Below are 25,198 nucleotides of genomic sequence, written 5' to 3' on the forward strand. Positions count from 1 at the left end.
ATGGGCTGCAAATGGCAAGGCCACAGGAGTGGAACTCTCTGTGTCTGTTGGTACTCAGATCATACCTCCACGAGCATTTCAGGCCACACAGGGCTAAAGCACCCAGTGCCTTGCTGAGGTTCAGTCTCCCTCTAATTTAATCTCTCCTTCCATCCTCCCATTTCTCCCTTCTAGAATGGGCACATTTACTCTACCTTTGCAGTCTAGAAATACATGACTTTCCTTTTGATTTTACAGGGGCTCACAGCTAAGGGACTTTCCTGAGTCTCAAAAACAAAACTCTATACTTAGATCCAATCCTTGAACATGTTGGAACTATTGAGTTTATGAGTATTCTTGAAGTTGGCCCAAATGCATTTTGTATTATAAGACAACTATGAACCTTTAGAATCAGGATGCAATACTACGGCTTAGATATCAAATGTCTCCCACAGGCACTTGTTCCCCGGCCAGTGGCACTATTCTGGGAGGCTGTGGAACCTTTAGAAAGTGGAGGCTCACTGGCAGACATCTGACACTAGGGACAGGCGTTTGAAGGGTATAGCCTGGCCCCTGATTTTAGAATCTCTTTACTTCCTGGGCTAATGTAGTACTGACTCCATGACATGTTTGCAATGCCATATTCCCCCTTCCCCCGCAATGATGGATTGAAACTGGAGCCAAAACAATCTTTCCCACCACGAGGCTGTGTCTGTCAGCTGTTCACTGCAGCTATACAAAAATAGCTAAAAGAAACACCCAGAGAGCTCAGAAAATTGTTCTCAAGTTCTTGAACACACAGTATAAACCAAGCACAGCATCCAGCCCGTGTTATTCCCTGTGTTGCCTATCCAACAGCACTGACATCACCCACGTGCCAAATGATAGGAAAGATGGCTTTCAGAAAGTTACAAAGTGGGGCCCCACTACCTGCTTGTTTTGTTAAAGTGCTCCACAGACCTAGCGGGGACCCTGCTCTGTCTTCTATCTTCCTTCCTCTGACAGTCCCAGCTCCTTTTTAATTTTCTACTTGCAACTAAAACAAAGACTCCCCAAAGATAAAGTAAAGAAAACCTTCACTCCTAAAGCTCAGAAGTGCATAGATGGAGAACAGATCACACCTTACCTGTGTCTGAAGAGGAGAACGTCTTGCTGACGGGAGCGCTGTGGCACGAAATAGCCTGGACAGAGATGTCCTTCTCAATGACCTTCACCTTGATGGGTGTCCTCACGGGGGACTCTGTAAGAACAAGACTCTATCACCAAGGGCATGCAAACACCCAACAGAAGATTCTAGAAGGTGAGAAGATTCTAGAAGGGGCTTCACCTTGAGGCCCTGCAGTTGTTACTGGCCAGGGCTGGGTTTTAAGATTTATACCCTCTCAATTCTTTTACCATGTTGGCAAAAGTGGGGCTGGGAGTCGAAAGTAGAGTAAAAATTCAGAGCCATTTTAATGAAACTGGAGTTCTCATGTGAATTGTGGGTCCCTGATCTATGCCAAGGAAGCTATTTTGGGAAGATAATTCCTTTACACAAACAGAAACAATATACCAATAAAATGTGTTTTTCATTCTCCATGTCTCCTGACAATGCCCTGCTACATTGCAATAGGAAGGTCAGTGCTGTTCCCATTAAAACCAAATTACCTTTTTTTTTTTTTTTGAGAAACAGCATCATATATCCTAGGCTGGCCTTAAATTTCATATTAGGCAAGAATGACCTTGAATTCCTGATCCTCGTACCTCCACTTCCCCTGTGCTGCAATTACAAATGTGAGCCATTATGCCTACTTGATACAATCAATGCTGGGGACCCATCCATGTTAGGCCAACGCTGCCCAACTGAGCCACATCCTCAGTTTTACATCATGTTGCCTTATCCACAGTGTTTTACATTCAACTAACTAGACCTAACCATCATGAGTCCCACGTGGCCGGAGTCTTAGAACCAGACTGCAACTTTAGTGAAACTTCCAGGCAGAACCTCATCTCTGCCCCTTAACCACTTTCTCTTTTGACACAGGGTCTTGTAGCCTTGGCTATCCTGGAATTCACAGAGAGCCATCTGCCTCTGCTTCCCAACTGCTGGAATTAAAGGCATTTGTCATCATGCCTGGCTCGTTGCCAACGGTTTTTCATAGCGTATAAAAATAACTGCGCAACGCCAATGTCTTTCTTTCCATGCCACCAGACTTCTTTTGCCAAAGCTTGGTGCTGCAGCTTACAATGCTCAGTGCTGCAGGATGAGACCCACCCCAAAGCTTGGTGCTGCAGCTTACAATGCTCAGTGCTGCAGGACGAGACCCACCCCACAGAGGACCTGTGCATCTCCTGCAATGAGACTGCACTCTGGGGTCTCACCTGAGCTCAGAGGGGACGCCCTCCCAGTGTCAAAGCGAGGCTTGGTCTTCACAGCAGTGACAGTGGTGACCACAGTCCCACATGGCATCACCGTACGGTCCTTTTCTATCTTTGCAGCAGAAACAGGAGTGGGCCAGCACTTCGGCTCACCAGGTTCTATGTAAGAAAACTGTGGCAAATGAAAAAGAAATTCATTTTGAAACACAGTAGAGCCAAGGCTTCCGTGGACAGTTGCTTCCCACACTCACTGGATCCACACCCACAAATGAGCCCCTCACAGAACATGGTGTCATGAGAGCACAGAATAGCCATTTCCTTTCCTGGTGTATTAATGATTTCTATAGGACTTCTCATACTAAATATGATACAAATGCAAGGGACTAGCTATTTTTCTGTACTGCCCATGGGATTGTGATAAGAAAAAAATGTCTGTACATCTTCAATATGATGCAGTTTGAATGGTCTTTTGTTGTTGTTGTTGTTGCTAAATATTTTCAGATTGGCTGGTGCATGCTGCAACTTGAACCTGCAGAGATGGACAGATTCTGAAGATGACAGCAACAAGTTGACTTAACAGTGGTGCACTGGTTTCCGCTACTTCACCTATATTCCTTAGGGTTTTTTGTTTGTTTGTTTTATCAACCCAGACTGACAAAGACTCAGGAGAGCAAAGCTCAAACTCATCAAAGTCTAAGCATGACTCAGAAGAGGAATTTTTAAAAGGAAAGCAGCCGGGTTAGCTGAAATGACACTAGGAAAGGTCATCTCCTACAGTTGCCAGCTTAAGCCAGTTGTGGCAAGATGTGTCCACCTGAGCCTGAAGGCCGTGCCGAGAAGAGGGCTTCCTGGGTGAGCTTAGCATGTCAGATGGAAGTCCGAGCTGAGGCAGGCAGGAGACAGGACTGTAGCAGAACATGTTATCATACCTCTGCGGTGACTGAACCTAACACCAAGCTGTCAGGCTCCGTCCCACTGACCAGTCTGAACGTCTGTGGGCCATTAGGCTGCTTCCTAAATAAGTCTAGGTGAATGGTTGTTGTTCCCAGCAGACCTAGAGTGGAAGACAAAAAGGAGCAATGGTGATGTTTCCAGTCATACACCCTAAGGGATGTCTGTTAGCTCCACTACACAGTGTCAATCAAGTGTTACCAAATAAAAAGAGGCTGCAGGAAATCCAGGGAAACTTCTGCCACGTTTGGCAGAGCAATATCTAAACCACACAGAGTGTGGAGCTGCATCAACATCCCTGAACCACTGACAGGAACAGGGAAGCAGACAGTGGGACAGTGGGGTATGGGAGGGGGAAGGGCATCAACAAAAATGAAGAAGCTACTGAATGCCCTGGGCAAAGCATATATGGGAGATGGAGGGGTCGGGGTCATAACCACAGTGACCTATTCTCAAATATGTGCCTGCGTGTGAAAAGCAAGAGTAAGAAAGGGGGAGAGACAGGGTGAGAAAGGAGGAAAAGGGAGACAGATGGTGTGCAATAGCTAACTGAACATTAAGATTATGGGCAACAGGGCAAACATTCAGAACGAGAATATAAACACGAGCTGCATGGGCACACTCTGCACGGCATCTGTAAAGCTGCACAGAGCTTTCGGGGGCTCCATCAGGCTAACCAGGAATGGAGGGGGTTAAGCCACCAGGAGCATGAACCAGGAAGGATGAGAAGCCCATGGCAGCCTAATGCAGGGTGTCTCATATATTCACTTAAAGAAGGTTTTTCTTACTACGTCTGCAGGCATCTAAAGATGGCAGACTCAAAGAGGCTTGCACAGACCTCTTGAAGGTAACTAGGGCAGGATCACCTGGTCAGTCACCTGTCTTCCAGCTTCCCTTCAGAAGATAACAAAGAAACTCGATGGCACAGCTAGATAAGTCAATGGTCTCTTCCTTCCCAATTTTAATGTATACATGGCTTTTAAAACACCCAAGAGGTCCGAGAATGTAACTCAGTAGTACAACATTTACCTAGCATGCTTAAAGCCCAGCACCACAAAAAGAAAAACTAATTTAAGAGCCAGTGAGATGGCTCATCAGGTAAAGGTACTTGTCACCATGCCTGATAAACTAAGCTTGATTTCTAAGACCCACAAGATGGGAAGGAGAGAACTAACTCCTCCTGAAAGTTGTCCTCTGACCTATACAGACACAGCACTAAATGTAAAAACAGAAGAATCTGACAAACATTGGCACTACCAATGTATACCAAAGTGCACACTCACGCCCATGTTTATGTTGGTGACTTTACCCTCAATTGTTGCTTTCCTGTGTCTGAATCATGTGTATACTTTAAATTAAGCCCAAGGGGCTCATTCTGTAGGGAAACATCAGCTGAAACTTATAGAGAGAGGTATTAGGAAAGGGCTGCCATGGCTATGTTGGAAAGTTTGTTTCAGTTTTTTTCTTTTCATTTTTTTTTTGTTTGTTTTTTTGAGACAGGGTTTCTCTGTGTAGCCCTGGCTGTTCTGGACTAGATCTGTAGACCAGGCTAGCCTCAAAGTCACAGAAATCCACCTGCCTCTGCCTCTGCCTCCTGGGTGCTGGGATTAAAGGTGTGGCCACCACTGCCTGGCTTGTTACTACTTTTTTTAATTTAAAATTGAAGGAAAATTGCTCCTCTGATCTAAAAATTATTAAAGAAAGATTCTAAATTTGAAGAAACAGGGACACAAGAGATGACTCAGTACTAAGAGCACTGGCTGCTCTTCTAGAAGACCTAAATTCAGTTCCTAGGCACCATGTGGCAGCTCACAACCATCTGAAACTTTGGTCTTGGAGGATCTAGCACCTTCTTATGACCTCTGAAGGTACTACATGCACACAGTGCACAGACATACACGCAGGCAAAACACTCTTTTTTTTTTTTTTTGATTTTCGAGACAGGGTTTCTCCATAGCTTTTTGGTTCGTGTCCTGGAACTAGCTCTTCTAGACCAGGCTGGCCTCGAACTCACAGAGATCCGCCTGCCTCTGCCTCCCAAGTGCTGGGATTAAAGACGTGCGCCACCACCGCCTGGCACAAAACACTCTTATACACAAAAACAAAGGAAAAAAATTTAAAAACCAGACAAGCAAGTCCCCAAAATGAAAGCCATTATTGACGTTTGTGTACCAAACATTTCATTGGGAGACCTGTGATTCAGCTGAGGGGCTACCTCCTTTGCAGTTTCTCCCCTCCCTGTTCCAGAGTCCAGGTCAGGGCGCTAGTCTGGAGCATCCTCCACCCACCTTCTGGAGAGCACCCATTCTCTGAGATCTGCAAGAGCAGCTCCTTAGATTTGGCGTTCAGTTCACTGTGGAAAGAACAAAGTCCTGTGAACACTTCAAAGCTCAACGCTACCAGGTTGGGCCCCTCCAATGTATATTTTTAATTATGCAAAGGAACACAAAGTTATCAGTCCTAAAAGGCAGCAGCCTGACAGTTCATAAATAGCCACTGATGTATCCAGGGATTGGCCTTTCAGAGGGGATCCATGGAAGACCCTTTACGACAAGACGTATATTAGACAAACTAATACATCAGCCATGGAGACCTTGATTTCATTAGGTTAATTTTTATTAAATTAAATTAAAAGTCAGATGTCATTGTAACCATTTAAAAACAACACCTATGTATAATTAACTGAGCACAGAACACAGAATATCCAACAAGCCTCCCTCCTCCTGTCTAAGATGCGTTTTACTTGAGATACATGGAGTATTCCTGTTCCCATGCTATTTTCACCATCACCTTTAATAGCTTTAGGTGATTTTCACAGACTGCAGAACAACTTCATTTTTGACAGATGCTTATGCTCAGTTGCCTTGGCCTTAAGGAATTTTATTCAGCCAAGTCCTTACAGATTGAGGACTATAAAAATAGAATTTAAAACTAGAGTTGTTGTTTCTAGAAAACAAACCGAGATTAACATCCTCACACAGTTGGATGTCAGAGCACAGCTAGTTAGAGTTGGTTCTCTCTACCAAGTGGGTCCCGAGAATTGAACTCAGGGTGTCAGGCTTGGCAGCAGTGTCTTTACTCACTGTCCTCCTCTCCAAGATCTGCCATCTCTTCTGTCATTTCCTTAAGTGCATTAACCAGTTCTTTTAGATCATCCCTGCCCTGATGCCAGTGGTCTGCTCCTGAAACTGATCATTCACCGGGAGATTTTAAACTCCTATTACAGAAGGATCCGTGTTTCAAAACTGGGAACCAGTATTAAACTCTGCTAACTCTCTTTGGGGAAGATGTAAAGGCAGGACGTTTACTTCTTCCTGTGATCTATCTAGTGACAAAGTGGAAGTTATTGACAGAATTTCTTTTCTTTTTCTTTTTTTTCTTTTTTCTTTTTTTTTTTTTTGGTTTTTTGAGACAGGGTTTCTCTGTAGCTTTGGTGCCAGTCCAGGAACTAGCTCTTGTAGACCAGGCTGGCCTTGAACTCCCAGAGAGATCCGCCTGCCTCTGCCTTCCGAGTGCTGGGATTAAAGGCGTGCGCCAGCCTCTGCCTTCCGAGTGCTGGGATTAAAGGCTTGCGCCACCACCGCCCGACTCGACAGATTTTCTTACATCAAGCCACCTTTATATTTCTGGTGCAAACTCAAGTAGATCGATCGATCTATCTATCTATCTATCTATCTATCTATCTATCTATCTATCTATCTATCTATCTAATTTGAGGCAGGCTCTCTACTTAGCTCTGGCTGTCCTGAAACTTAGTATGTAAACCAAGCTGACATTGAACTCAAGAGATCTGCCTACCTCTACTTCCCAGGTACTAGGATTGAAAACGTGTACTACCAAATCTGGCTTGGATTTATTAATTAATTTATTTATGCTAGAATGGCTAGTCAAACTTTTTTTTTAGATTTATTTATGTGTTCAAATGTTTTGCCTGCAAGTATGTATACCACATGCATGCTTGGCTCCTGCAGAGACCAGAAGAGGGCATCCATCACCTGGAATGGTTATGAGCTGCCATATGGTTACTATGAACCAAACCCAAACCCTTTGCAAGAGCAGCCAATGCCCTTGACCAGAGCCACAGCTTCCAAAAATATGTATTTTAATATTTAATGTATTCTGGATCCTATGTGATGGCATGTATTAGTTAGGATCTTTACATTGTGATTTTTTAAGTGGTTTTGCGTGTCTTTTTTCTATTTTTCCCACCAGATATTGGGATTAGTTGGAGATTTCCTTCCACTCTGTATGACTGACTGCTAAGGGAAGCAGGGATTCCCATAATAGGCCCTTCATCATAACAGGGAATGAGGAGAAAGGTGATGCCCAGAACTGACTTTAAAGAGAAGTTCATGTTGGACACAGGGCTGGCTGTCTTTCAAACACTCAGGGCTTGCTTTCATTGAATTAATCTTTAGTATAACTAGTACTACGCAAGGACTCCAGGATCTGTCCATCTTGAGCAGACCTAGCTGTTGCTACCAGGCCCATGAGGATGCAGGCTGTACTCACAAGGTCAATTCCTCCTCCCAAGAGAGGTCTGTAGTGTTTCTCACTAGGGTGCTGATGAACTGCTGTGCAGGCTCGTTCAGCTGGGCCACACACACGTGGCTAATGCTGCCTGTGATGAGATGAAGCAAGGCTGTATTAGCTTTTATTTTTTAATGCATTGTCTTTGCTTACCCACACAAGGAATAGTAAATTAACTGACAAGGATCTGTTTTCCAACAACTACGAGACCTTTCTTTCACTTGCCATTATACACTCTCAAAGCTTGGGCAATACCTTGGTGGTAACAGCCCTGGACTGACTCCAATGCACTGCTTCCTTCCAGCAGTCGATCAACTCTGACAGCCTGCAGGGCTCTCAGGTATGGAGTCTCACCCAGAAGCAGCATGCCAATGTGCTGAGACTAACAACCTGCCTCCAGGATAGCCGGTCCTAAGCTTCAACTGGGGCCACATCTCACAGACAACCCATGTCTCACTTACAACAAGCAGGTGTTTTCATTCCTCCTCTAACCCAAAGCTCTTCTGGGGTACTTGGTATAGGCACTGTGACATCTCACAGCTGTTCCTGCTCTGAGAAAAGGTTTCCTTTACAGATCAGTCCTGAGGTCTTCGATGGTTAGTAACTACTACAGTGCATCAGGTCAGGGTAACTTTCACAGTCTCCTGTGCAAGGGAAGACTCAGATCCATTTCCATATGTGGGCATGTCAGTGTGGATAGGGAATGGGATCTGGTTTCATAGCATGTGCACCCCAAAGTTGGGACTCCCACCCCTGGCTGGTAGCTGATACAGGTGTGAAAGGCAACATGCAAGTACCTGTAGAGACAACTCAAAAGAAGTTTCTTTGTGCCTTGTAAACTGAGAAGGCGAACCTTTGCTAATAGTAACAAGAATTCCTAACATTCTTAGACAATGACCCGAACCCCGTACTTCTATTCTCATCAACATCAAGCTGCAACGGGACGGCCATATCCTGCGTCAGACTGCTAAGCTTGGGGAGGGTGGCTCAGTGACCACTGCGAAGAGCCAGGGCTCACAGCTGTCTTCCTCCCATCAGCAACACCAGGGGCAGCAGTGAGCCTAAGTCCTCTGATCCCCCATCAGCCACCCTCATACCCCACTTTTTAGGAGGTATTCTACATGAATTTATTGGCTCATTTTAAAAAAAAAGAAAGCCAAGACTAGCTTTCTTGAGATGAGATTAGATTATAACATCTGCATACTTACGGGGTGCAGTATGACAGGTCGTGGCATGTATAGCCTGTGTAATGGTCAGATTCTGTTACTAGCCTTGCCACTGTTTCAAGCATCTGCCCTTTCTCTGCATTTGGAACATTTAGAATCTTTCCCAAAAAGTCTTTGGGTATGCGCAGAAAAACACAGTTGCTTACCATGTTAAGGGGTTACAGTTTGTGGAATCTGGACCCCAAGCCCATTAGCCAAAAGACCAAGGTTTTCACTGTATGTCTGCCAAGGAAGGCATACTGCAGACCCAACCAGGTTGCCATACAAGGATTCACCAGCCCAAGCCAAGGAAGGTCCCTCCCACAGCAGTGGGAAGCCCCATGAAGCCCTGGTGGCATCAGCACCCACCTGAAGCACCAGGGTGGGTTAGCAGGGAGACTCGGATATTCTTCACCTGCAGTTTTAGTTCATGAGCCCTTGGAGGTTTGGGAGGGCAGGGTTCCTGAGCAGTGGAGGAAGTGCACTGTAGGGTCTGTAGGAAGAAAGCAGGGTAAGAGTTGTGAAGATATGAGGGGCCAGGCTCCATAATGTAGGCATAATTAGGGAAGTCCGCGAGAGCCCGGAATAAAGGACAACAAATATTTATTTGGGGAAGAACTCACAACAAGGGTAGAGAGTCATGGTCCTCTGCATTGGAAGCTGTGAAGAGAACTCCAACCACTACCCAAGACAGCAAGCATGCTTTCTGTCCACACACAGTACCTCAGATCACGCCCTAATGGGCCAGTACCCTAAAGACTATCGGCTAAATAAATTCCCATGATGGGCACTGACTTTTATAAGGAAATAGGACAGCCAGGGGCACTAGCTTCTATATGGGTGATATCTTTGACACCAGCGTCTTCAGGGATACTAGAACAGGGGATCTGACAGCCAGGATCACCTTAGAATTGACGGTCCTATCTTATGAGAAGGTTCTGTTGCTTCTGAAGTGAGCCTTTTTCTTCCTTCCGTCCTTCCTTCCTTCCATTCTAACAGATTTACTTATTTGTGTATATGTGTGCTTTGTTTTTATGCACATCAAAGGAGTGGGTCATATCCCATTATAGATGGTTGTTAGCCACCATGTTGCTGGGAATTGAACTCAGGACCTCTGAAAGAGCAGTCAAGAGCTCAAACACTGAGCCATCTCTCCAGCCCCATGGTGAGCCTTTTCTTATCCCTACTGAAGAACCCTTCAGAAAGTGATGTCCCTGTTCAAATTCTGCTTTGTCATCTACTTCCAAGGACAGTGAAGACTAGCCAGCACATGGTTCCATGCTTAGACCCAGGTGGGGTAGTGAATTGGCCTTCACGCTGCAGTGCTTGACAAGACAATATGTAGATATGAATGGCCATCAGTCTGTGATCACCTCTTGCCTCCAGGCAGAGCCCACCGTTCTAGGAAGAACACCTATGAACCTCTGACATCGCACAAGTGAGGGTATAGAGGCAGGTACAGTCTTATTGCATTCTCAGAAGGGCACCAGGCACTACTGCCATGATGGTGCTCACAGGGGCTCTTAAATTTATCTCAAGAACCTAAGGTTCTCTGAGAGATGCTGGACAGTTAAAGCCATCCTGGTTGCTGACTGGACTTGAGCTACTTCTTGGGGGATGCTTCCTAACATCTCCGGAGACACTCATGGTAACACCCAACAAACATTGTTCTGAACCAGAGGCCAGGAAGGACTGTAAACTTCCCTAAAGCACTGGGATAGGATGGAGATTTAATAGTTTGTCAGTTGTATGTGTGTGGCTACATTTTTCTTTCATTATTGTGTATGTGTACATGTATACATGAGTTTTTACATGTGTGTGGGTGAACATGGATATGTCTATGCAAATGGAAGCCTGTGGTTGTCAGCAGGTGTAATCCTTAATCACTCTCCACCTTATTTACTGAGGCAGGGTCTCTTTGCTGAACACAAAGCTTACCAATGCAGCTAGTCCAGTCAGCCGGCTTGCTCCAGGATCCCCTGATCTCTGCCTTCTGATGCTAGAATTACAGGAAGACCACCAAGTCCACCTGGCATTTACTTTGGGTTCTAGGGATCCAAATTCCAGTCTCCATACTGGCACAAAAGTGCTTTAACCACTAAGCTATGAGGGTTCCACTTCTGGGCCATAAATACCCAGCTACTCAGTTACACACCATTCTGAGTGTTTCTGTGATGGTGGCTTGAGATGAGTTCAATGTTCAGGACAGATTTTTATTTTCCTGAGATAGGGTATGGTGTCACCCAGATTGGAGGATAACTTTGAACTTCTGATCCTTTGGCCTCTGGTATTATAGGTATTTGCCACCATGCCCAATGTATATGGTCTTAGAAAGCAAATCCAGGACTCCATGCATGCTGCATGCTAGGCAAGCACTCTTCAAAGTAAGCTGTAGCCTGAGAGATCAACGTTTCTCAGGCAGACGGAGTAAAGTAGATGGCTATCCCTAATAGGGTGGGCTTCATCCCATCAGTTGAGGCCTGAGTAGAAAAATGAGCAACCCTCAAATGAGAAGGAATTCCTTCTTCCAAACACCTCAGCCAGGCCATGGTCTTTTTCTGCTCTTAGAATCAAACAGAAACACTGGTCTTCCTGGGTTTGAGCTCTGAGCCTATGGTCAGTCTGGACTGAGGCCAAACCATCAACTCTCCTGGTGTTCAAGGCTTCAGATACGGGCTGGAATCACACCGTGTATGTATCAGTCACAACACCATAATATATCTTGTAAGTCCCTCTCACCCCCACGCCCAAGTGCTTAATTTCTCTGGAAAGGTTTGTCATGGGTATAGTACTTAATTAAATTGGACAACTTCATTTTGGAATGTGACTGGATTTAATAGCATAGGTCCTTTTTTTCAATCTGTAGATTATGAAAATACAATACTGTTTTGTGAACTGTCTCCAATTTATATAAATTTATGGTCACAAATCGCCTCTGCTTTTCAAGAATCTACCGTTAACAGATTTACTGGGAGATGCAGTAGCTGGGGCTTGCTCCAACCTCTGTGGATGTATGACTGACTCCAGTATTTGGGAGTCACCTTATATCTTATCCCTCTGAGAGGCCCTGAGGGAAGTTTATAACCCCCTGTGTTTTCATCTGCTAGCTGAGCTGTTCCTGCTACCTTGCAAGCAAAGGAAAGTAAAGATGACTTCTCATATCCCCGTGACCCTAGTCACCTAGAATTTAGTACCAAACGCTACCATCAGTGCCTGATGAATGTAGGGGACCATAGCCTCATGAGAAGAACACCCATGAGTAGCCTGGCGACCTCTCTCACCATGGGGCTCTGATCTAATACCATGGACAATATCTGCCTGTGCAGTGTCAGCCCCACTGTGAGAAGTGAAAGCACTGGAAACACAAGTCAGAATCACCTGTGTCCTGGGATCTGGCCTTACCTGAGCTTCTTTGGCCCGTGAAGGCTTGGTGCTCAGAAACACAGATGGAGAGGCAACACCAACTAGGTACTTCAGAAGATCTGCAAGGGCTTCGGAAAGCACGTTTACCTCAAGCACCTGCTTCTGGAGAGGGAAAGGCCATCAGATCATTGCACGCCAGATGCAGGTACCTAACAGGCACGCCAGATGTTACAACATCAGACTACATTAAGCAACCTTGGTGTGAGGGCTATGCTGGCTCTTATCACTGGGACTGCAACTGTCCTGCTAGCCCATGACAGGCTAGGAACAGCAGCAGCCTCCAGGAGCACAGCCAGTAAGGAAAGGGAACCTCGGATCATAATGAACCAATTGTGCTAACAACTGTGTGATGTTGAAGAGGCCCCTGAGCTGCAGAGAAGCACAGTCTAGCCAAGAACTTGATGGAAGGCAGAGAGTCAGGGTTTAGGACCAGACAAGGTGTGCAAAGACTCCAGATCTCAGACACCACACAGCAATAAGCACACTGCTTCCAACTGTTGGATCTATCAGCTGTACCTGGTTTGTTGCTTTGACAAAAGCAACTTAAGGAAGAAAAGGTTCATTTTGGCTCAGAGATGTAAGGCACTGTCTTTCATGACAGGGAAGGTGAGGTGGCAGGAATGTGAAGCAGTTGATCATAGAGAATATCAGGAAGCAGAGAAAGATAAATGCTGGTGCTCAATTTGCTTCCTCTTTTTTATTCATTCTGAGACCCCAGCCTACGAGATAATGTTGCCACATTCAGGTGGCTCTTCCACCTCAATTAATCTAACTTTAAAACTCCCTCAATGAGTTGTCTGGAAGTCTGTTTTCACGGTGATTGTAGATCCCATCAATTTAAGAATCAAGATTTAGCTGGGTGGTGGTGGTGCATACCTTTAGTCCCAGCACTTAGGAGACAGAGGCAAGTGGATTTCTGAGTTCCTGCCCAGCTTGGTCTACTGAGCAAGTTCCAGGGCAGCCAGGGCTACACAGAGAAACCCTGCTTGAAAAACAAACAAACAAACATATAATCAAGATTTAACTGTCACCATTCTGCAGCTCAGATAGCTCCCATATTCAAGATGTCAAGGTGAAAGTACCCCATGTGAAGCCTATGAAGGGACCACAACAACCTTCCTGGGACTCATCCTGCACCATTCCTAGCTTGGTACTGGAGAGGGTATGGCACCCATTCATGTGTGCATGGTTCTGTGCAGCAGAGTTCTATAAATCAGAGGTTCTTAACTGTGGGTGGTGACCCCTTTGGAGTTGAATGGACCCTTCACAGGGGTCCATATCAGAGATTCTGCATATCAGACATTTATATTATGATTTATAACAGCAGTAAAATTATGAAGTAATTTATAATTATGAAGTAGCAACAGAATAATTTTATGCTTGGGGTCACCACACCACGAGGAACTGTATTAAAGGGTCATAGCATTAGGAAGGTTGAGAACCACTACTATAAATGTTTTTAGTGCACAGGTTTTGGATTTTATTTTATTTTTCAGTATTAGGGATAGAGACCAGGGTTTTTGCCAATATTAGGCCTCCCATATACACATGTATTAGCTGGTTTAATCTTCACATTACATTCCCTCCACTTCACAGATAAGAGATGAAGACATAGAAAAGTCAATTAACACTCACAGAGCCATACAGTCCATAAACAGAAGAGCCAAGAATCAAATCCCACTGGCTAAAACGGTTAAGGGTCTGTGCTTTGAACCAGGAGGCCATCACCTATCCCCTCAATGGTTCCTTGATAGCCTAGCCTTCATTTTTAAGTTAAATAAAAGTCACATGATATAGAATAACTATTTAAATGTACCTTTCACTGCTCCTTCGTACACACACAGTACTAAGCACCCACTACTAAATATGTTCTCAACCTTCTTACTACTTCCTAAAGATGAATCCCAACTCCATCCTATCAGGAGTCACATCCCTAACTCCTGGCATCCACCTTTCCTTCTTTGTGGATTGCCTTTTCTGGATGAGACGTGTCGTGATACTGACACTTATGTCTCCTGCATCAGGCTTCTTTTATCATTTGCAAAGCTAGTCAGGAGACAGCGTGCACCAGCAAGTCACCCCATTTCTGGCTGAATAATACCACACAGTATGGTTGTGCCTCAGGATGGGCTCTTACTTCTCTGTCTGACCTCGACAATTGCTTCTTACTCAGTAGACAGGAACTCTGCCTGATGGCAGGTATTATCTAACAGGTTCAAGAACAGTGGCCAGCACAACTTCCTTTCAATAGCCTCTCCCCATCCCCAGTGCTGTACTCATTCATTAGTGAGCTGTGGGTCTGCAACTGAGCCACAAAGTGGTCCCCAGAATGCTCCACAGGGGAATCTGTGGGTGCCTAGAGGATGAGGAACAGGGAGTTATACAGTGTAGACAGCATGCTGCTGGTTGACTTCAGGAGGAGGAATGAATGAGATCATCTTCATAAAATGACACAAGTCACTTTTGTGCACGTTATCATTAAGGCCAAATGGAAGGGAGCATCCATTTGAGTTTGATTCCCAGCATATACATAATAGCTCACAACCTTGTCTAACTTCAATCCCTGGAGATTCAGTCACCTCTTCCGGCCTCTGTAAGCACTGCACACACATCATACACAGACACACATGCAGGCAAAACCCACACACATAAAAATAAATTATATAAAAAAATAAAATAAATATACAAAACAACAGAGATAGGGATCTCCTATACCTGAACATTGAGACAAGTCAGTCAGATTGGTAACACAGCTACTCATGGTGAAAAATGACTCAAGGAATCACACAGAATTGTGCCCTTCTTTGCATTGAGAAATTCAACATGGCTGAGCTTCCCTGTGTGCACTGCAGGCCTGCATAAATTATGCCATCATCAGAAAGAAGCAAGCAGCAGAAGGAAAGAGAAGCAAGGGCTGCCCCACCCAATTCATTCTCTCTTTCTCCTTCCTTCTGCTCTTTGCTTCTCTCAAACAATGACATCATTTGTCCAGACTTTCATTCCACACAGACAAGCCCTGACACGTTCAGTCTCTTCTGCTGAGAAGGAGACCATTCTGTATTCAAGATTCCTTGAGTCACACCCCATGGCTGTGTTACCAATCTAATATTAGTTAATTGCCTCGGTCAGAATTTGTGTATGTGTGTGTATGTGTGCGTGCGTGTGTGTGAAACTTACCAGCTAAAACCAAACCAAAGCCAAACCAACCAAACCTTAACCCTCACACTGCACACATCTATGTCAAAATATGAAGGCTAAAATATTGGCAGGTCTGGGGTAGAACACTAACAAGCACGTTCAGGGCCCTGGGCTCCATTCCTAGCACCAGAAAAAAATGGAGAGAAAAGACAAAGAGAGATGAAAGGAGGAAAAGATGAGTCTCTTGCTGGAGACACACTACAAAGCTCACAGATCTCTACTGTGGGGAGGCCTCAGTAGCTGATCTAGTTGAAACAGAGCAGAACTACAAGGGAATTTTGTGAAAGGCACAGGAAGAACTCCCTGTCCAGAAAAGAAAAGTTGGGTTTTTTTGCACACACTCATGGCAGCTTGCACACTGAGGCCCCAGAAAGGGGAAAGGAAAGTGTTCTCTCCATCAAAGCCGTCCCCTACAGCGCCCTGTCTCTTGTGGCCTACGCCAGCATGAGGAAAATGACTAGCAGGGGCTACCCACCTTAGAGCTAGCCATGCATCCGTAAACCAGTGGAAAAAAACGACAAAAACTTACGGACTGACCTCCCCTGGGGTCTGGGGCTGGATCTTGATGGCTGTTTCTGGCACATGGGTGAATGACCATCTGATCTGAATGTCTTCTCTCTTCTCTTCCATGTGGAATTCTATCTATGAGAACAAACCACGGAGAAACAGTTATTGGGTAGCTGAGCTCATCACCTGAGCCTTAATAAGCTCATACATGCGTGCATCTATGCCTGTTCATGCATATTTTATGCATATGTGTTATATGTGTGTGCATGTTGCATGTGTGCACTGTGTGTTGTGTCTGTACAAGGCATGCATGCATATTCTATGTATATGCTGTGTATATGTGTACTGATGCTCTCTGTGTATTCATTTTTTAAGATTTATTTTTATTCTATGTATGTGCTGGTTGATTTTTGTCAACTTAACCCAAACTTAGACATACTTTGAAATGCCTCCATCAGATTAGACTACAAGTCTGTGGGGGTTTTGATTAATGATTGAGGTGGGAGAGCAAAGTTCATTGTGGGCAGTGCTACCCCTCCTGGTTAGGTAGCCCTAGGTTGTATGAGAAAGCAGGCCAAGAAAGCCATGGGGAGCAAGCCAGTAAGCAGGACCCCTCCATGGCCTCTGCATCAGCTCCTGCCCTGACCTCCTCTGTGATGGAGTGTGATTCCTTAGTTGGATGCCTTTATTTTCTGGAAAGACAAAAACAAAACCCCATCCTAACCCTAACTTTGGGGAGTTTCCTTTTTGCAGGTTATATTGATCAAATGAAAGTCATGTGTTAAGTCTTATACATTAGTTGAGATGGAATCTTTATAAATTTTGATGATATCCATAGCTTTTCTTTTCCTGTGGAAACAAAAGCAAAACCCATTCCCCAATATAACACATATCCTGGTTTCCATTCGAAGTCAACACATCTTTGAAGTATATAGACTGATTTAATTCAGAATTTTTTCCATTATTTAATGTCTCTTCTCCTCAGCTGTTGTTCCTTTTTTCTTTTCTTTTCCTTTCTTTCTTTCTTTTTTTTTAAAGACAGAGTTTTTCTGTAGCTTTGGATCCTGTCCTGGAACTAGCTCTTGTAGACCAGGCTGGCCTTGAACTCACAGAGATCCTGCCTCTGCCTCCTGGGATTAAAGGTGTATGCCACCACAGCCCACCTGTCATTCCTTTCTTATTACCATTAAAAAATTTAAAGTCAATAAAGTATTGTATAATCTATCAGTGGGAATCTTTATCAGTCCTTTCTGTTTATTAAGCATATCTTTTAGACTGCAATTAGATCTTTCTATAATTGCTTGTCCTGTAGGGTTGTGTAATATACCTGTAATATGCTTTATGTTGTAATATGCAAAAAACTGTTTCTTTTTACTAGGGACATATGTTGGAGCATTGCTCAGTCTTAATTTGTACAGGTATTTGTTATCCTTGAATTGTTTGACTGCTGAGGAGGGAACAATAGCAGATAACAGACACCTGATTATAAATGATGGCCATAACTTCTAATAAATGTATAATAAAGAACCAGCTGCTTCAGAACTCAAAGCAGTTTTCCATTGAAACCCTGAATATGTACCTATGGTATGGTATACACATTCTAATTTTCCAAACTCTGCAAAATGAAACACATCTATTTTCCAATTTTCATTTCTTTGAGTACCCTTTGGGTTACTTCCTGCAGGTAGTGGAGTTTGGTTATACAAAGAACAAGTAGGACATTTTCTTATAAATTCCTTGGCTTGTTGCCACGAGATGGAAAAATCCTTTTTCAGACCTGAGAATTGTAAGCTAGAATGAACCCTCCCCTTCCCAAGCTGCTTCTAGTTGTGGTCATTACACCGATAGAAACATAATGCAGATAATGTATATGAGGTGCCTATGTGTATGTACGTGTACTGTGTGCATGCCTGGAGCCCCTGGAGGCTAGAAGAGGTGACATGCCACTGGACCTGGAGTTATGGGAAGATTGTAAGCTACCATGAGGATGCTGGAAATCAAACCCAGGTCATCTGCAAGAACAGCATGTGATTTTAACTACTGAGCCACCATTCCAGCCCCTGTGTGTGTTTCTTTAGTCACGTTCTTAAAGACAGTGACTCGGCTTCTGCCTAAAATGTTCAGTCTAAAATGTTCTTTCAGAATGGATGTGAAGACCTCCCCACCCCCCAAACTCCTTTCCAGCCTCTCCTCTGCCCAGGCCAAGTGTCACTGACACTGTGCAGCCTTATTTAAATAAGGAACTCACTGTGCTCTGTGCTTCTCTTTCTGTTATCAAGGCATACGAGAGTGGAGGGAGCGAAGTGACCTAGGGCACCCTGTCTTCAGTGCTGGCCATGGGCGGTACCCGTGTCCACATGTCCCTGGGATTATATATGGAGTACCATATATAATGGTACCCCTCTCACCCAAGCCACTCTGGAAGCCTCAACTGGTCTGCTGTTTTGAATAGTCCTACTCATGTAGATGGGGCAGAATCATGGAAAGATGGGAAAGACCTTCATCCTGGACAGCCTCAGATATAGGACCAGGCATAGTAAAGGGGACTTGGTAGGTGTGGTAAGGGCTGGACTTTAAGATGGTGAGAACAGCTTATGTCTCCAGGTGGCTGGCAGGAGAACGGGACAATAGGTATGGTTTGGGAACTACACCCATGGTGACTGAGCTGAAGCCGTATAAGGCACAATGACCATGCAGAGTGAGGTGGTATATGAGCTCTTAACAATTAATATATAGCCAACAAGAGCATGACGCCACAGTCCTATAACCCTCAAGGACCCTACTGAAGAAGGCTATCTTCAGAGTCAAACTGCCACCATTTTCATCAGATCATCTGTATCTGCTTACAAAGGATCATCAAAGCTGGGCTTGGAGAGGCAGGGTGGGTCACAGGACCCTCACCCAGAATCTACTTACTTCTCCAAAGCAGTTTTACACAATTCTGTCCTAATTCCACATGGCCTCAGCGAGTGTATAGGCTGAGAGGAATTAGAGAAGGGGCTCTGATGGAGGAAGGTCATTGGTTAATTAATAAAGAAACCACTTGGCCTGATAGGTTAGAACATAGGTGGGTGGAGTAAACAGAACAGAATGCTGGGAGGAAGAGGAAGTGAGCTCAGACACCATGCTTCTGCTCTCCAGGGCAGATGCGATGGAGCAAGCCGCCAGGTCAGACATGCTGAATCTTTCCTGGTAAGACTGGAGCTACACAGATTACTAATGATGGGTTAGTCAAGAGAGTTAGCCAAGAAGAGGCTAGACATAATGGGCCAAGCAGTGTTTAAAAGAATACAGTTTCTGTGTAATTATTTGGGAGCATAAGCTAGCAGGTGGCCGGGAGCTGGGTGGCAGGAACGCAGCCCGCAGCTCCTTCAACAGGGCTCTCCATCTACATAGCTTGGGGAGTCATCATCCATGCTGGGTACAGACCTTACTACAGTGTATTGTGCTGTTCTGAGTCATATTCATGGTGAGTTTAAGATAATGGGTGACCTAATTCATAATTAATAACACCATGAGATTCAGAACTCTGTAACTCAGCATGGACGAATTCTCCCTGTGTCCCTCCTATGGCAGGGAACACAAGGTTATATCTACCACGGATTACCTGTGACCGATGGCCTCTACACAGCCTTACCTTTAAATGAAATGGGGAAAGCCGGACGTCATACAGCTGGCATTCTGAACTGGTGGGGGAGGCAGGCCCTGCACTGACCAGGAACTGAAGGGTCTCTCCCACCACATGACAGATCACCATCTAGAGAGACAAGGGACAAAGAGTCTTCAGGAGACAGCAAGGACAATGGTTACCATGGACACCTTCATTTCACTGAATAATCTAGACTTTCTATGTGATCAAAGAAAGAATTTTGAGTCTCAACCTCAGATAAATATTCAGATTCACATCTTTTATACCATGAAAAAACAAACAGATACTGTCTCAGATGCTCGATTCCTGATGGCATCTCAAGAGCCAAATTCTTTCCTGATTAAATCTAATTGTCATGATTTTTCCATATATATAATGAAGGGGTGTTTTTTTTCTTTAAAAAAATCTCCATTACATATTTTTTCACACTGACTGCTTTCAAATTCCCTAGACAGGGCCAGTGAGATGGGGCGCCATGTGAAGGCACTTACCACCAGGCCTAACAATGAGTTCCATACCCAGGACTGACATGGTGTAGGCAGAGAACCAACATCTACAGGTTGCTGTTGCAGGTTATTTGATCACACTGTGACACCCCGAGACTGGGTTAATAAAGTTAACCTTGAATCAGGCGACAGACCCAGCAACTGGCAGACTGGAATTAGACATAGAGAACCCAGAAATATGGATACAGAAGATGCAATGGAAGGAGAAGAGAGGGACTTAGTGATTTCATGAATCTGGGAAATGTAGAGAGAAGGTCAGCTGGTCACTCCTCTGCTACTTTTTTTTATCTATCAGGTTTTTATCCCAATATTTGACTCTCAAGTCTTTATTGGTAATATAACAACTTTAGATAAAACACATCAAGTTGCCTCTGACCTACATACACACACACACACACACACACCACAGACACACAAACACACCATACTCTCCCAATACGAACACACATACCACACACAAATAATAAATGAACTTATTTTGTTAAGCCCTAGACATTTCTACCCTCATGTAGAGAAAAGCCACTTGCTGTCTTTTGCTAAAAGTAAGCCTTTAAAAGAAAATAAATTGATGGTGAACTGAGTGGGACAAAAAGACCCACAAGCAGGAACATAGTAGATTGCCCTGGGCTCCAAAGAGGAAGCATGGTCCTGCCCAGCGCCACGACAGGGCAGTCTGCCTCAGGCTCAGAAAAGAAAATTCAGGCCCACTTGGCACCTTGTGGTGCCTGGCGGATGGTGAATAAATGTACAATATGAAATGGGAGAAAGAGACAGAATGGTTATGTCCTGTGGACAGAGGAATATCTGAAGAGACAGAAGCAATGAGGAATAGGCTGGTGTGTTGTCTGAGCCTTGACAGCTGCTGGGTCCCATGTCTGGGTTCATGGCCCTGATACAGCCACAGTCGGTGTTGAAGTCCATGGCTCCTAATACCACTGAAGGCCGAGAAGATAGGGCTGAACCCAGTTTGCTCTGCACCCTCACTGGCAGTAACACTAGGGGGAACTGGTCCCACCCCTCACTGGCTAAAGCACTCAGGAGAGAGGGTCCTGCACCTCACCTAGGCACAGTAGGAGAGCTGACCCTGTAGAGACCTGAGGGTGTGAGAGGATCAGAGCTGGTACACCTCCTTCTGTGTGTAGTGGTGCAGTGGTGGGGGTGAGGGAAAAATGCCCTCCCCCCTTACCCCTACTGCTTCCAGCTGGCAAGAGAGCTGACCCTCCCGTTTACCAGCTGCAACACTACAACAAGTGGGTCCTGAACCCTGTCTGGGCTGCACAGCAAAGCTGACCTTTATGAGTGTGTGTGTGTGTGTATGTGTGTGTGTTGTGTGTGTGTGTGTGTGTGGTGTGTGGTGTGTGTGTATGTGTGTGTGGTGTGTGTGTATGTGTGTGTGTGTGATGTGTGCATATGTGTGTGTGGTGTGTGTGTATGTGTGTGGTGTGTGTGGTGTGTGGTGTGTGTGGTGTGTGGTGTGTGTGTGTGTGGTGTGTGTGTGTGTGTGGTGTGTGTATGTGTGTGTGTGATGTGTGTGTATGTGTGTGGTGTGTGGTGTGTGTGTATGTGTGTGTGGTGTGTGTGTATGTGTGTGTGTGTGTGATGTGTGTGTGTGTGTGTGGTGTGTGTGTGTGTGGTGTGTGTGTGTGGTGTGTGTGTGTGTATATGTGTGTGTGTGTGTGTGTATGTGTGTGTGGTGTGGTGTGTGTGTATGTGTGTGGTGTGTGTGTGTGGTGTGTGTGTGCATATGTGTGTGTGTGGTGTGTGTATGTGTGTGTGTAGTGTGTTGTGTGTGTCTGTATGTGTGTGGTGTGTGTGTGTGTGTGTGTGTGGTGTGTACGATGAGTTGTCTGAGAACATGAGCATGAAAGATCTGGGCTTGCCCCTTATCTGCCATATGATGGTTGGACAGAGGAGAGATGAGCCCACACCCTTCACCACCTATGGCAGGTGGAGGAGCTGTCTCTGAGGTCGTAAGAGTGCAGAGCTGACCTTCCTCCTCAACAGCTGCAGCACTCAGGAGAGTGGCCGCGCACCTCACCTGGACAACACAGTCGAGTTGGCCTTGATGGTGTAAGTGTGGAAGTCGATCCTGAGGGCATGAAGGCAAAATTGGCTCTGCCCTTTGCTCAACACTGCAAGGGGTAAACTAGCCAGAACAATGCTGGAGAGCTCACCTTGGTAGTGAGATGGTAGGCTGACCAATCCTGCAACCACCCAGGCCCAGAACCAGGATTATGAGTTGGCCCACCCAACACCCAACCCATCTATGATATACTGGAGTACATGAAGGGGCCAGTTCTGCAGACCCAAAGCTGCAGGATTTCCATGACACAGGGCAACAACAGGATATCCAAGAAGAGTCCTAGTGAGGGTCCAGCATCGATAGCGTAGTAGAAACCAGAAGCCTTGAATCCGACCAATGACTCTTTGTAAATACACACTTTGCAAGTAAAGATGTGTGGATATTTACTGTGTAACTCACTGTGGCACACTACAGCTTCCATGATGAGACTGATTTTCCCTTTTGTTCTCTTAAATTTTATTTTATTGTATTATAGGTGGGGGTTGCAAGGGTAGAGGGTGGATACAAAGGGACAGGGAAATGAAAGGGATCAAGATGCACGATGTGAAAGATACAAAGAATAAACAAAAAGTTAAAAAGGAAAATAAGTCATAGGTTATTAAAAGTTAAAAAAATATAAAAATTAGCTGGGTGTGGTGACACACACCTGTAAAACCAGCACTCGTGAGGCAGCAGATCTCTGAGTAGTTCAAGGCCACCCTGGTCTACAGACCGAGTTCCAGGACACCCAGGGCTACACAGAAAAACTCAGTCTCAAAAAGCAAAAAAAAAAAAAAAACCCAAAAAACGTAACATGAATTGATAACGAAAAATATTACAGATTTATCCAGGACATAAAAATTATTCCAATACAAATAATTTAGCATATTATTTTTAATGTTAGAATAATTTTTAAAACATACATATTAAGTAATTGTAAAAATTAAATTAGTCTAATGAAAATAGAATTATAACATGAGTTCAAATATAAAATGAACTTGTATTTTAGAACAAAGTTCTAGAAGAGAAAGATAGGTAATTACATCAACAATAAACCAAACCCCAATCTAATATGTTATAAGTCACCTCAGAGGGGTGATTTTATGACCAAAATCACAGTGGTTTTTTTGGGGGGAGCAGATCTTCTAAGTCAGACTCCAGACATGTATGCCCAGCTCACACCAAGGCTAGATGCCAGGTATACAGGGGCTGCAGCAATGGGACATGTTAGGTACTACACCATAGCGTGGCTAGGCAGCCCAGAATCTAGTCACCGGAAGTCTGAAGATGACACAGCGTAGACCTCTGCCTTCCCCCAAGGAATGGCTGACCCTAACCCTGAGGTTCACATTAGGAGACAGAAAATTCTTCAATTCTCTGGTGTATTTCTCAGAATCTAAAACACATAGCAGAAAGATTATGAAAATAAATACTTTGCTCAGCCTGAGCCCAAAGTTCAGAGCTAGGCCATCCACCCCCTTTCTTTTCTCATCTCTGGCCTCCCAAACACAGACCTCTTCTGGCACTACCCCACAACACACATACTCTAACCTATCCTTGGTGCGCTTTGAGCCCCATTAAGGCAACTTCCAGAATCTAGGAATAGAGTCCTGAGTCCACAGCTCTAGCACTAGTTCACCTAAAATAAAAAATTCACCTTGCTTCTCAATTCGGGAAGAAACGGATTCACCTTTCTTTCATCCGCTCCTATGACACTGCTCTCAAAAGATGAATGACAGGGTCTAGTTATGTCTTCCCCATTCCCAGAGTTCACAGATGGTTGGAACAAAAACAAAACAAAACAATGTTTGGATAAGAAATGTTGCTGATTCATGTTAAAAATAAATGTTCTATAAACAATCCTTTCTGGAAATTTTGATAGCAGAGAAACTGCACGAACCAATGAGTGACGCAGGGAAATGTCACTGTTCCCAGGGCCTGTGCCTGTTACTGCTTGAAATAAAACAATAAAACAGAAAAGGGCTTGCTGCACCACTATCAAGGGGCTCTAGAACATTCTACGCCGAGCCCATGAGCACTGTACTAAGAACACTGTGGCTTGGGGTGGGGAGGTGTGCTTTAAACCTCGTAAGAAGCTTTGGTTTCCAAGGACACATAAAGCTACCCAACAGTCATCCCTTGAGAGACACTGAGCATCTTAGCACTTGGGTAAAGCTAGGAAGCAATCAGGCCAATAACTAAATTCAAGGAACCTGAGGACTTCTAGAACACAAGACCTCAAAGCTTATGATACGCCACTTGTAATGGTCAATGTCAGATGTAAACTTGACAGGATCAAGCTTCTTCCACCCCCTCCCACACACTTGTAAGGGATAGTTTAAATTAGGTTAGCCCTGGGCATGCCCGTGGGAATATCATGCTTAAATTAATTGAGGCGGGAAAACCCATTGAGGAGGGACCCCTGGCTTGAGTCTTGAACAACGTGAAAAGAAGATTTGCCACTCTGCTTTCTGAATGCAGATGCCAAACAACCACACACAAACCCTCTTTCCCTGACGTTGTTTTTGTCAGAGGAAGAGCTAGCACATTACTAATGGGGCTTCTTCAGATCTTCCCCAGCCACACTGTGGTCCATCGGCCATACACACTAGCCTTGGTTATTGCCTTCAGTGTGTATGCGCAAAGCTCATAAACAAACCTTCTGAGCCCACCATCAGTTGTGTGGGAGCAGAAAACTGCCTTGTTCTCCCCCTCCCACCTTTTTTTTTTTTTTGAGACAGGGCTCCACTCTGTAGTCCGGGCTAACCTAAACTCTACACAGCTGAGGCAGGCAACGGAACTCTCCATCCTTCTGCCTCAGCCTAAAATG

General features: G+C 44.7%; 1 protein-coding gene across 2 annotated transcripts in view; it reads right to left on the reverse strand.

Moving 5' to 3' along the window:
* Positions 1–25,198, reverse strand: part of C2cd2 (C2 calcium dependent domain containing 2) — a 68,301-nt gene that overhangs the window by 22,753 nt on the left and 20,350 nt on the right. For both annotated transcript variants that reach the window (XM_075961534.1, XM_075961524.1), the window contains exons 3-11: positions 19,789–19,908; positions 16,182–16,286; positions 12,426–12,548; positions 9,393–9,516; positions 7,801–7,909; positions 5,577–5,641; positions 3,267–3,391; positions 2,341–2,509; positions 1,106–1,219 (exon numbers count right to left, since the gene is read on the reverse strand). In XM_075961534.1, the coding sequence (XP_075817649.1) occupies positions 1,106–1,219; positions 2,341–2,509; positions 3,267–3,391; positions 5,577–5,641; positions 7,801–7,909; positions 9,393–9,516; positions 12,426–12,548; positions 16,182–16,286; positions 19,789–19,908 (1,054 nt within the window). The remainder of the gene's footprint in view (positions 1–1,105; positions 1,220–2,340; positions 2,510–3,266; positions 3,392–5,576; positions 5,642–7,800; positions 7,910–9,392; positions 9,517–12,425; positions 12,549–16,181; positions 16,287–19,788; positions 19,909–25,198) is intronic.

The sequence above is a fragment of the Microtus pennsylvanicus genome, chromosome 1 (assembly GCF_037038515.1).
Source record: "Microtus pennsylvanicus isolate mMicPen1 chromosome 1, mMicPen1.hap1, whole genome shotgun sequence".
NCBI classification, from domain to species: domain Eukaryota; kingdom Metazoa; phylum Chordata; class Mammalia; order Rodentia; family Cricetidae; genus Microtus; species Microtus pennsylvanicus.